The 13,316-nt window shown below is 44.6% G+C and overlaps 1 protein-coding gene across 1 annotated transcript in view; it reads right to left on the reverse strand.

Moving 5' to 3' along the window:
* The window catches only part of LOC116957503 (uncharacterized), a 61,402-nt gene that overhangs the window by 11,456 nt on the left and 36,630 nt on the right, over positions 1-13,316 (reverse strand). Inside the window, exons 3-4 of the mRNA XM_032979695.2 lie at positions 10,651-10,692; positions 5,932-6,038 (exon numbers count right to left, since the gene is read on the reverse strand). Of these exons, the coding sequence (XP_032835586.2) occupies positions 5,932-6,038; positions 10,651-10,692 (149 nt within the window). The remainder of the gene's footprint in view (positions 1-5,931; positions 6,039-10,650; positions 10,693-13,316) is intronic.

Genomic DNA, 13,316 nt, shown 5'->3' on the forward strand with positions numbered 1-13,316 from the left:
TCAATTCTCCAGGAACAATGCATCTGGAGGAGCGCTACGCGAGCTTTGGCTGTATAAGGGCAAGGGCACCCACACCGACTGTGGAAGATATTGGTCAGTCTGCCTCCTCTCTCAGTGACAGGGAAGGTTTTGCCCACGCACTGTTCAAGCAGGCTGAACCCACTGCCGTGCAAACGTCACCAATCCAGAATTCCAAGTTCACCACTCCGGTCAAATGAAGCGGTCACCCTGCTTAGTAAGAGTCATTAAATGCTAACTTTTTTGGCTGTCCAAGGACGGGTGTATATTGTAGTAAATCTGAAATATTTAATAGAAAAATTGTTCAGCTCATGATTATTAATGAGGGGGGGGGGGTTGCCCCATGTAGGGTGACGTCACCCGCTAATGGTTACTGGAGAGGGGTGCGGCATGTGGAGTGACATCACACCCTAATGGTTATTGTGGAGGGGTGGGGCATGTGGAGTGACGTCACCCGCTCATGATTATTAATGAGAGCGGTGCGGCATGTGGAGTTCGCGACCTTGTCCGTTCGTGTAAATTTCCACGCGGGCATGAGTATTAATGAAGGGGGGGGCTCTTTTGCAGTTACTTCAGATACGGATGATGCACTGTGCTGCGTATATTTATTTTTTACCGTCACTTTCTGTAAAGAAACGTCATATTTGAAGCGACTTTGCGTAATAAATTATTTAATTCAGCTCGACCTTCCTCTGCGTTAGTGTAAAAATCCACCCACTCATATGAATATTAATGGTGGGGTGGGCCTCATGTGTAGTGAAGTCATGTGCGGGACACACACATTCTTGGCTCATTATTATTTGTAATAATTAAGTCTGTCTTGAAAACTCACCTCTTTAAACTGACCTTCACCCCCGCATAGTTTTGGCCATTTACCCTGGTTCTGAGCGAGTGAGTAGGTGAGCAAGTGGGTGGGGTGGGTGAGCGAATGGGCGAGTGAGCGGGTGAACGAGTGGGTGTGTGAGAATGAGTTCATGAAAGATTGAGTGAGCAAGTGAATGAGTAAGTGGATGGTTGAGTGGATGGTTGAGTGGGTGAGCGAGTGCGTGATTGAGTGGGTGAGTTATTGAGACTGGCTGTTTACCCTGCGGGTTTTGTGTATTACCTACTTTCCATACACAGCGCACATTGTGATCTATGGATGAAATGCAGCACCATAGAAAGTAAATTTGTTTTATTATTCATCTTGGAGGCGTGTAAATTACATGAACATACATCATATGCTGCACAATGGATGTTAAAAGTTATTCACTTTCTTTTTCATGAGTAGCCCATTGTGTACTGGCATCCTGGTCCAAATTTATGATGAAAATATTATTTTTAAGAAAAAAGAAAAGGCTTTTACTCTTTCCGGCAAGAACACAGGTGGTGTTAAAATCAGCCTCTTTAACAGAAAAACATTGGGAGTTTTTAATATTTATTTTGTGCTTTTAGTCTCATGCTGATTACACTGGTCGACAGATATTTAGACGTCGTCTGCTTCAGAGATGAAATGTGCTGTTTTTTAATGGATTTTGATGTGCTGAATTCTAATTTGACAAAACAATTGATTGGCTGTTCCACCGATATTTAAGTTTTTACATTTTATGTACATAGTAGAGTTTTACTCATAAATTGTAAACCTAGGTCTTTTCATGCGTTTATGGTTGCTTTACATGAAAAAATTTCACCTGTCCTGTTCATGTAACATTTTTAAAATCAGCAAAAGCGTTATATAAAATGTATTATGAAATAAAAGGCAAGAAACTATTAGTATTTACTCGATGCTTCTTGGTTTGTCTCTTGTATTCTTTAAATGGAGCATCTCTTGTCACTGTCCAGCAATAGTCTGCCAGCATTGATGGGCTCCATTGGCCCTGATAGCATTTCTCCATTGCTGCAATGTCCTGGTGAAATCGCTTGCCATGCTCGTCGCTCAGTGCTCTGTAGTTCGGTGGGAAAAAATCTAGATAAGAGTGCAAAAAATGTATCTTTAGTGACATGTTGCAACCAAAACTTTTGTATGCCTTGAGAAGATTTTCCATAAACTCCCTGTAGTTGTCTGCCTTGTTGTTTCCAAAAAAAATTGTTGCCACTAACTGGAAGGCTTTCCATGCAGTCTTTTCCTTGCCACGCAGTGCACTGTCAAATGCATCATCTCAAAGAAGTTCACGAATCTGAAGACCAAAAAAAAGACACCTTCCTTCATCTTAGCTTCACTTAACCTTGGAAATTTTCCATGGAGGTACTTGAAAGCTGCTTGTGTTTTGTCCACGGCATTGACAAAGATCTTCATCAGACCCAGCTTGATGTGTAAGGATGGTAACATCTTCCTTGATTCAACAAGTGGTGGATGCTGAATACTTTTCCTCCCAGGCTCCAATGACTGTTGAAGTGGCCAATATATCTTGATGTAGTGGGAATCTCTTGCGCGACTATCCCATTCGCAGAGAAAACAGCAGTACTTTGTGTATCCATACTGCAGCCCAAGCAAGAAAACAACAGCCTTCAAATCGCCACAAAGCTGCCACTGATGTTGGTTGTAGTTTATGCACCTCAAAAGTTGTTTCATGTTGTCATAGGTTTCCTTCATATGGACTGCATGATCAACTGGAATTGATGGCAAAACATCTCCATTATGCAGCAAAACAGCTTTAAGACTCATCTTCGGTGAATCAATGAACAGTCGCCACTCATCTGGATCATGAACGATGTTGAGGGCTGCCATCACACCATCGAAGTTGTTGCAGGCTACAAGATAATATCTTACATGAAGAATGGGACAAGATCCTTTTGACGGTCACAGAACATGGCAACCCTAACATCACCTACCAGAAGATTCCACTGCTGCAGTCTGGAACCCAACAGCCATACTCTTGGGTAGTTCCAAATCCCTAACAAGGTCTTTCAGTACACCTTGTGTTATGAGGTGTGGTTCAGAGGAGGACGATGGGAGAAAATTTGGGTTATGTGACCTTAACGGGTCAGGACCAGAGGTTTCATCCTCTTCCTCGTCTGACTCAAGTGAGAATGATTCTGGTGCATCAGGATCCGGCAGTCCTCCGTGGGGCACTGGACGTACAGCTGATGGAATGTTTAGATAATGCACAGTCCACTTTTTCTTCCTTGACACACCTTTCCCAACTGGAGGCACCATGCAGCAGTAACAATTTCTGATATGATCTGTTGGCTATCTCCAAATCATTGGCACTGCAAAAGGCATACATTTCCTTTTCCGCTTAAATTTTGAAGCCAAAATAAAGGTGATAGCTTTCTTAACCATAGTGGTTATCCTGCGTTTTTGTGATGCAAAAGTCACTTCACCACAAACATAGCAGAAGCGATTTGCTTTGTTCACACAAGTACAAGGCATTTCTGCTCACTTTGGCTAAACAGAAATGTGTCCCTTTGCAAAATCAAACACTGACAAATAAGAAAGCACGACACTGCATGATTTCTAGAGCTGATATCGGGCAATTTATTCAGCAGGGGGATGTAAGGCTAGTTATGATTGCATCATCTATGACTTACAGAAATACCATAATGCAATTCACAATACCAGGGTCAAATTGTTTTGCTCAAAAAGCAAGTACTGTCCAAACCCAGTCATAGATTTATTCATAGATCCAGTCAAAGATGTATTTTAGTCATTTCCAGTTTAAATTGAGATCCCTTCCATTTATAACTTACTTATCCTCCGCCATTCCCAAATCAAGGGTCGTATATACTGACCCAGCAGCATATCTTGAAAACTAGAGCCAATCAACAATTTTAAGCATCATTTTCATTCGCAGTGACCCAGAATTAGTAAAGTTGGACTACATTTATTTTGGAAGCATTTTGGCTGTAGACCAGTGTTATTCATCTCGTGCCGAATTATCAAGACTAATTATAGAATCTATCGAGTTAGAGAATCTATCAAAATTTAGAGAAATAAAAATGTTAACAGTTTGGATAGCTACAGACTTAGTGCTGCACCATACTTCAATAGCGATTAGCATTGGTAGGACTAATTTTGTGTCCACAATAGACAGGAAGTACAAGATCAATGAGCTCGCATAATGCGCATGCATAATGCACGTTGATTCATTAATCCCCACAAGTGTTATCATCACAACTACGCCTCTATTTAAGGAACGAAACAGGTGGACTTTCCACAAATCTGGCTGTCGTCTGATGAAGCTAGTTGTAATTACTGGCAAAACATCGTACTCAGACTGTAAATGTTGTGACTTGGCTCTCCAACACTGATAAATAAGGGCTGTACTAGTAATGAATTAGCATGTTCTGTTTACGTGACAAACCTTACTAATTGGCTTTGTTGGGTGGTGGCGGGTTTAACGATACATTCATACGTACGCAATCTAACCTAAACACCTCTTATGGATAACATAATTGCTCTTATTATTAAGTTTGTTTCTGTAAATATGTAATTAAGGAATGCTTTAATGTCTGCTGGCCAAGTCGCCCTTGAAAAAGAGCTTCTTAGCTGAATGGACTTTACCCGGTAATAAACTTGTGATTGTGAGTGGATGGATGGACGAGTGTGTGGGTGGACGAGTGTGTGCGTGAGTGGGATGATGAGTGGGAGGGATGGCGAGTGGGAGGGACGGCGAGTGGGAGGGAGGGTGAGTGAGTGGGAGGGTGAGTGGGAGGGATGGTGAGTGAGTGGGAGGGTGAGTGGGAGGGTGAGTGAGTGGGAGGGATGGTGAGTGGGAGGGAGGGTGAGTGGGAGGGAGGGTGAGTGAGTGGGAGGGTGAGTGAGTGGGAGGGTGAGTGGGAGGGTGAGTGAGTGGGAGGGTGAGTGAGTGGGTGGGAGGGATGGTGAGTGAGTGGGAGGGATGGTGAGTGAGTGGGAGGGTGAGTGGGAGGGAGGGTGAGTGGGAGGGTGAGTGGGAGGGAGGGCGAGTGGGAGGGAGGGTGAGTGGGAGGGTGAGTGGGAGGGAGGGCGAGTGGGAGGGAGCGCGAGTGGGAGGGCGGGTGAGTGTGAGTGGGAGGGTGAGTGGGAGGGTGAGTGTGAGTGGGAGGGTGAGTGGGAGGGTGAGTGTGAGGGTGAGTGGGAGGGTGAGTGTGAGGGTGAGTGGGAGGGTGAGAGTGAGTGGGAGGGATGGTGAGTGAGTGGGAGGGTGAGTGTGAGTGAGTGGGAGGGTGAGTGTGAGTGAGTGGGAGGGTGAGTGAGTGGGAGGGTGTGTGTGCGTGGGCGTTTGTGTGGGGAGAGGTATTGTCGCGCTATGAACCTGGCGACCCGGGTTCGATTCCCGCTCACGGCCAACACCTGTGACGATTATCTGAACCGGTTCTGGGCCTCCTCTAGATCGACTCAGCCTCAAATGATTACCTGGTGCGGTGTGTAAACATCGCCACTCGGGAGACAAAGGCAGTCCGGGCGTGGTGCTGGTCACCCACCCCTTCGTGTGCCGTGCCGGCCTTCATAGATGCTCGCTAACAGTGGGTGAGTAAGTGTATGAGTGGGAGCGTGTGGGTGAGCGTGTTGGTGGGCGAGTGTAATTGTGTAATGCTTTGATGTCTCATTCCGACTAAAATTAAACGTCTGGACTGGTATCGTCCGAATATGCCAGTGTTGACAAGCGGCCTGCAAATTACTCAATCGGGAATACGCGCAGAAGCATCGCCCCCCTCCCCCGCCGAATACAAAACAAAAACTCGATGATCGTGAACTAGAGTATGGAGACTCTGAGAGGTGAAGTAGTCAGCCAGGTGAAGACAAATTAAACTTAAGAGAATCAAAGCAAAGTCAGTCAGGCAAGGGCAGGAGGCAAGGCCTGCATGGCTCGGCCCCACGTAGTAACGTTCCAACCTGGACATCGATTCCATACTTGCCGCTACTCAATTGCTATCACTACGAGAGAGAGAAGCGAGACTGTACCTGGGTGAACAACAACAACAACCAACATCACGATGTGAACTTCTCACCTCTGATCCTAGAGAGTTGCGCGCACAGAAGCAGCTCCTGGGATCTCGTGACGTCACACGGAAACGCGCGGCGGGGGAGATGACATGACGTCACTAGTACCCACCGCCTCCCCGCAAGTCAACGGGGTGTATGTATAAATTATGTTAACGATCCGCACATAATGACCCCGCGACATACTTAATGCGTGAATTACGTTGATGAGCCGCCAGTGGTATTTGTTTTCCTGGAATGGAAATCGGAAGCGACCAAGCAGACTCAATGACACGTCTGCCTATTCAGACGTGGAGTTTCCTTGATGACATGACGTCACTAGCGAGTACACCTCCCCCAGGGAGGTTTCGCGCCGATGACGTCACGCGGAAAAGTGACGTCAGAGGCGGCGAGTTGTGAGGAGGGGAGCGGTGGGGCAGCGGTTAGCGCTGCCCTACGAACCCGCCGTCCCTAGTTCGATTCCTGCTCACGGCTGATACCGGCGACGATTATCTGAATCGGTCTCGGGCCTCCCCTAAGGTCGACTCAGCCTCTGAGTGCGATGTGCAAATATCGCCACTGGGGAGACAAAGGCGGCCGGGCGTGGTGCTGGCCACCCACCCCCTCGTGTACCGTGCCGGCCTTCATAGGCGCCTGCCAACAGGACTTGCCCCAACAGTCTGTTATTGCTATCGGGGGGAAATCTTAATCTTTGGATTTGTGTACACAATAGTATGTATTTAGATGTTTTCTTAGTGTGCATTAATATATCGTTATTTATTGTTTAACGTCTTTCTTAGCAGTCTGTTGGACACGCGTATTTTTTCCTTTCGTGTACGTTTGAGTCAACATATGCCTGTGTAGAGTATTTGTGTAGAGGTGTTATTTCCGCACTCCCCATGTTGTCAGCGGGTAGCATCACTATTGGGTCAACAGGGGGCGGAAGAGAGGCCAAAGGGGGCCAACGGTGATGTCCGGGATAACGGATCCTGGGACACAATCCACAAACCCCGGGTGGGGGGATTGGGGGATGGCGTCACCCTTCCAGGACCTGGTGGAAGCTACTTTAGCTAAAGTAGTGAATTATTTGTCTTTTGTCAACGTGACACTTTTTTTGCTGATTGGCCGTGTCGGGTGGAGGGTTACGACACATTTATAAATAAAGACAAATAATTAACTACTTTAGCTAAAGTAGTGAATTATTTGTATTTTGTCAACGTGACACTTTTTTTGCTGATTGGCCATGTCGGGTGGTGGAGGGTTACGACACATTTATAAATAACGCAATCTAACCCAAAAAACTTTATTATGAATATCGTTCAGAGGTCCGACATATCCCGGTTCGGGGCTTCCTCTGCCCCGGCCCCGCCTTCCTTCCAAATAATTCACTACTTTAGCTAAAGTAGTGAATTATTTGTATTTTGTCAACGTGACACTTTTTTGCTGATTGGCCGTGTCGGGTGGTGGAGGGTTACGACACATTTATAAATAACGCGATCTAACCCAAAAAAAACTTTATTATGAATAATATTGGTCGCGAAAGCCTACGTGTTAAACTCTGAACGATAGTCAGTCTCTTCCACTCCGAAGACCCGGGCTGAAGCTAGGACCCTGAACCCCAAGCTCCCCCGTCCTTCTAAGGCCGGAGCTGTGAGGCCAGTGGTCAGGACCCGACGACCCGGGCACAGTCAGGTCAGCATAGCCTCCCCTAGGGCCCCAGCCGGAGGTCGGGGAATTAGCAGGGTCCCCAGTGTTAGGGCAGTGGAGCCTGGAGGCCATACCTCCCCAGGTATCGAGTAAAGGAGCCACTTCCCTTATGTATTAGGGACCCTGTAGAAAAGAGTAATAAATATTGTGTTGCCTCAACTGGTGTGTATTACAGGGAGTCCCCGATTTACCTCGGGGTTAGGGATCGAGACGTTGCGACTTATAACGAAACGATGTATAGCGGGGGGACTTTCCCGCATAGGAATACATGAAAATGGTGGGGGATATGGACCGGAAGAGTTTGAACATTGCTTACGAGATGCAGAGCAGGGAAATTTCTCCCATAAGAAACGATGAATTTAGGTAGGGATAGCAAACGCAATTTAGAGAAATATTTTGCTTCATAACTAGTAACCAAAAAACGTATTTAACATATATAGAAAACCAGGTACTGTGCAACACAATGCACACACAACCACTTGAGTTCAAGAACCTTTAAACAGCATTCATACGTATCAAACACTTTAATGAAAACCATTTTTATGACCATTTCAAATAAGCACGGTACACTTTAAAACGTTTTCCTTTTTTTAATAGAAAACGTATTTGCGACCTTTTTAAGCAACGACTCAAACAGAACAAAAAGTATTGCGGGAAAAAAATATTTTACTTTAACCCGTAATTTTTATCTCACCTTGAGTGGATGAGTTGTAGTAAATGGTTGCGACGATATGTTGTGATAAAGTCCACACGGATTACAATGAGCAGTCAGTACGCGAGAGACGGTGGAACTGAGATGGTGGTGCATGAGTTGTAGAATAAACCTACACCCACCCCTCCCCAGAGCTGAGCTCAGCTGAGCAGGGTCGAAAATGATAATATACTCCTTAAAAATATATTTTTTAAACGGTTTTATTTTAAAGTGCACTCAAAAGTTTAAAATACATTTTTTCAGCCATCACCAGCTGATGAGAATATTTGTCGACATTTGTAACTAAAACATTAAACCGTGGAGCGCTCCTTTAATATTTGTATGCGCGAGTTGCTTTAGAATGTTTTAGTTTGATAAAAGTGTATGTGTGATAGAATGTATGTAAAAACTATTTTCAATCTATATATCTATAAAAGGGAAATTTGTGATTGTGTGTCTGTTCAAAATGTTTAGCGTACTTCCCGACATGCAACAAACTTGAAATTTGCCGTGTGGGTACTTTACAGACTGCACACCATGCAAAAATGATAAAAAATAGACTTTTGTATATTTTCTAGGGGGGGAGGGAGGCGCAATAATGGATATATTTTGCACGCAAGTGAGCGATGACGTCACATCTGTCAAGTCACCCGCATGTGGCATCGTGACGCAGTGTGCCTGCTGACCCCGCAACCCTTCGCGTAGGCCGTGTATCCTGCACAAATGCCACGTGGCTAGCTCCCATACTGTACACTATGTAAAACGTATACAAATGTACTTTTCTATATATTTTTTTTGGGGGGGGGGGGGATGACCATGAAAGATGGCGGCGTGTGAGTTGTGCTGCGTATGAGAAGTGCGTGAGAATGATTGAGAATGAGATGCGTGTGAGTGAGTGAGCTGTGTGAGTAAGCTGTGTGTGTTTAAATTGACTTTGGCAGATGCAGGGGGTTTCATCGTTTTACTCGGGTTTAATCGTGTTCTTTTTCCATTTGTCCGTAATCATCACTTTCCTTCATCTCTCTCGTGTCAGTATAAATGTACATGTCTGTATTCATTACAGTATTCATTACAATCCAAATGAATGTTTATTCTAATTGTAAGATTTATTAACTACGTTTATTTAACGTTAATGAGTTTGAATGTGATTTATGGCCGAGTCCCTAAGCGCCTTGCCTAAAGCCTACGGCTTTTTGATTATTATTTTAAAGTTTGTTAAATTGTGTAAATTTATGCACAATACATCGTACTCGGGTCACCGGGTTCATAATGCAACAAGATACAAATACACGTATATATTCTAATTTAAGATGTATTCACTTTGTTTATCGAGTTTAAATGTGATAAAGGCCTCGTCCATCAGCACCTTTACTAAAGCACTCAGCTTTTGTATTTATTTTTTCTGTTAATTTGTGTACATTTATGCACTTTCAAATATAAATGTACGTGCCTATATTTATTATAATACAAATAGGATATTTATTCAAATTTAGGGGGTTTTTTCTTTGTTTATTGAGTTAAAAATGATCAAGACCGAGTTCGCCAGCGCATCGTCTAAAGCCCTAGGCTTCAAGATTTTCATATTGTGTATTTATTATCCTTTACGGTTTATCTCTATATATAAGGGAAATTTGTGATTTGTGTCTGTTCAAAATGTTTAGCGAACTTTCCGACATGCAACAAACTTGAAATTTGCCATGTGGGTACTTTCCAGACTGTACACTATGCAAAAATTATAAAGACTTTTGTATTTTTTGGGGGGCCGCAATAATGCATATATTTTTTGCACGGCAAGTGAGCTGTGACGTCACGTCTGTCATGTGACCTGTGTGCAGAAGCGTAACGGAGTGTGCCTTCTGATCGCGGGTAAAGTGAAATACAAATGTGTTGCAAGCCTAAGGCGTTCTTCGTGCAGCATTGCTTTATTATTTCAGTCGTTTACTGCCGTACGCACCCTGAAAGTTGTGTCTGCAGCAGGCGCGTGTATGTGGGGGGGGGAGCGGTAGTGTAGTGGTTAGTGCGCCGCGCTACGAACCCGGCGACCCGAGTTTGATTCCCGCTCACGGCCACCACCGGTGACAATTATTTTAACCGGTCCTGGGCCTCCCCTCGCCTCAAACGAGTAACTGGCGTGGTGTGGGAACATCGCCACTGGGGAGACAAAGGCGGTCGGGCGTGGTGTTGACCACCCACCCCCTCGTGAATGAATGAGGAAGCCACTGAGGCAGATTGAAAACTATTTTCTTTTTTTGCGTGTCTAGTTTGTTGTCCTTCCCCCGCAGCTCCGATTATCGCGGTCGGATGTGTACGGTGCAAAAGAAGTTCAACGTAAGTTTTGCGAGCTGCTCACACGAGACGGCCTGTTGACACCCAGGAGGGGTCGTAGGCAGGACTCCCGGGACGTAAAAAAAATAAGCGCAGATATTACAACACTCACAAACACCCACACACAAGCACACAAACGGTGACAAAAAACGCAATCTGCCACTGGGTGGTGGTGACGTCACCACGATGCTTGCGCCAGGCTATGTGCACGACCCAGGTGCCACGGGTCGACTGACACACAAACACACTCAGACGAAGACCCACATTTAGCCTTAACGTGCTTTTGGGGCAAGTGCTGTTCCCGAGCAGTATAAATGGGGGCCGGCATGGCACAGCAGGCGGTGTGTGGGTAGCATCAGGCCCGGCCGCCTTTGTCTTCTGAAGTAACAGGGAGCAGCACCCAGGGCCCTGCGGACCGCTGTGGTCGTGGTGGTGAGGAGTGACGCGTCGCTCATGCTCGTGTGAAGTGCACGGAGAGTCTGTGGCGGAGTACTTGAGCAGACCGAGAGAGCCACGGCAGAAGAACTACGAAGCCATGGCAGAGGTGACGGTGGTGAAGGAGGGCTGGCTCTGCAAGCGTGCTGCAAGCATATGACTCGGGCGATGAGAAATCAGGCGCACAGGCCGACAAAGAGGGAACTGCAGACCACGCTCCGCTCGCTGTCCTACAAGCTCGAGGATATGATCGGCAAGCACGGAGCCGCCCTCCAGCGCTCGCTCAACGACCTGGAAAACCTTAAGCTGCCGTCCGAGTGCAGCTTAAGGTTTCAATGAGCGCACCACCCTCTTCCGAGTCACCTCCAATGCTGTGACCAATAGTGATCTCTTGCTCTGATGTCACATTGAGGGCAGTGCTCATCTCCAAAAACTCTAGCACACGGGCGAGAAGCCATGCATGTGTGACGAGTGTGGCAAGGCGTTTCTCGTGCTCAGCCTACAAGTATAAACAGTGGTACCTCGGAGATCGAACTTAATTCGTTCCAAAACCGTGTTCGAACACCGAATTGTTCGAACACCGAATCAAATTTCCCCATAAGAATGAATGGAAATAGCATTAATTGGTTCCCCACCCAAGGATGCTCCTATTATGGGCCATTTTTACACAAAGTTTACAATATTAAAATACAGTACAGTACATAAAAGCATACAAAAAAACAAGAAACACTTATAATTAATAGAATAAATGAACATTGAACTTCACTTTATGAATCCCTGCAGTCACGAAAGTTTTAGATAGAAAATTCTTCATTGATTGTTAAATCCCGATAAAGTGGATTGTTTTGAATTAGCCAGTTGAGTGCATTGTAAATCTGTTCACGATGTAAAGAGAATGCATGTGTGATGTTGAGATTTTCAAGATGTTCTGATGACAACCATTCCAGTGTTAGCCATTGCTCGTGGAAGTGTGTCACTAACTTCAAAGATGTCTACATCAAAGAGCACTGCCTGTCCACGGAAGCCATATTGACCGAATACTCCAGTGAATTTGATGATGTTCACAAAAGGTATAACTCTTGATAAGACTCGAATAACATCTGGAATTTCACCACGATCCAAATTATTCCAGTGAGCTTTTGGCGGTGCAGCTCTATTGTTGCTGCTGATGTGTGGCTTGCAACGTGAACACATTTGCAATGTTTGCTTTGATGACAATTCGGTTGGTAGTGCAATGTATTTTCATTACCTCGTACTATGTAAATATTATTAGGATAGCAGCGTTTGGTGCAGACTTCACAGATTTGATTGCAGAATATATTGAAAAGGGCAACAACCGATTTGTCCACCACAAACATCTTAATTTGAAATGGAAAAAAACATCACTATAAATATTCTTGGTTCTTTCGGTAAAGTCACGTAGAAGGGAAACAATAAAATAATAAAAATATAAAACAATACAATTCTCACAACGTTTCGACTGCAACACAAGCAATCGTCATCAGGTGTGAAAACCACAAGAACATTTTCTTGTTGTGGTTTTAACACTCATCATCAGGTGTGAAAACCACAAGAAAATTTTATTGTTGTGGTTTTAACACCTGATGACGATTGCTTGTGTTGCAGTCGAAACGTCGTGAGAATTGTATTGTTTTATGCTTTTATTATTTTGTTTCCCTTCTACGTGACTTTACCGAAAGAACCAAGAATATGAATCCCTGCAGTCACGAAAGCTCTAAATCAAAATTTAAAAAAATGTTACAAGTTCGCTTTAAATGCAGGTAGTGGCAAAATGACGTCACGGACCTTCTCCATGCATTGTCCCATTGGATACACTAGATAATAAACTTTTGTAAAGACACCAAAGCATTGAATGTTACCGTTGACCTTAAAAAAGTACCAAAAAAATGTTCCAGGCGATTTTTGAACTCTCGACTCCTACGTTGGTTTTAATATTTTTATTTTCACAAAACGTGTTCGCAAAGCACTTGTCAAATAAGGCTTCCATACAAAATATTAATTGGTTTAAACGAGCCAAGCTATTGATTAATTGATTGCGATTTTGATGCAGGCATGCATTGGCTCTGGATCTGAGTGTGCAAAATTTGGGATCGATTGGACAACGGGAAGTGGACGAAATGTAGATTACAAGATTAGACCATGGCATACAGAGGAATGAAGTTTAATAACTCGATTGGACAAGGTGAACAGGATAACATTTTGATTACAAGATTTGACGACATACAAACAGGAATG

This window comes from Petromyzon marinus, chromosome 75 (assembly GCF_048934315.1).
Source record: "Petromyzon marinus isolate PM22_M1 ecotype Great Lakes invasive population chromosome 75, UKy_Petmar_22M1.pri1.0, whole genome shotgun sequence".
Classification (NCBI taxonomy): Eukaryota; Metazoa; Chordata; class Hyperoartia; order Petromyzontiformes; family Petromyzontidae; genus Petromyzon; species Petromyzon marinus.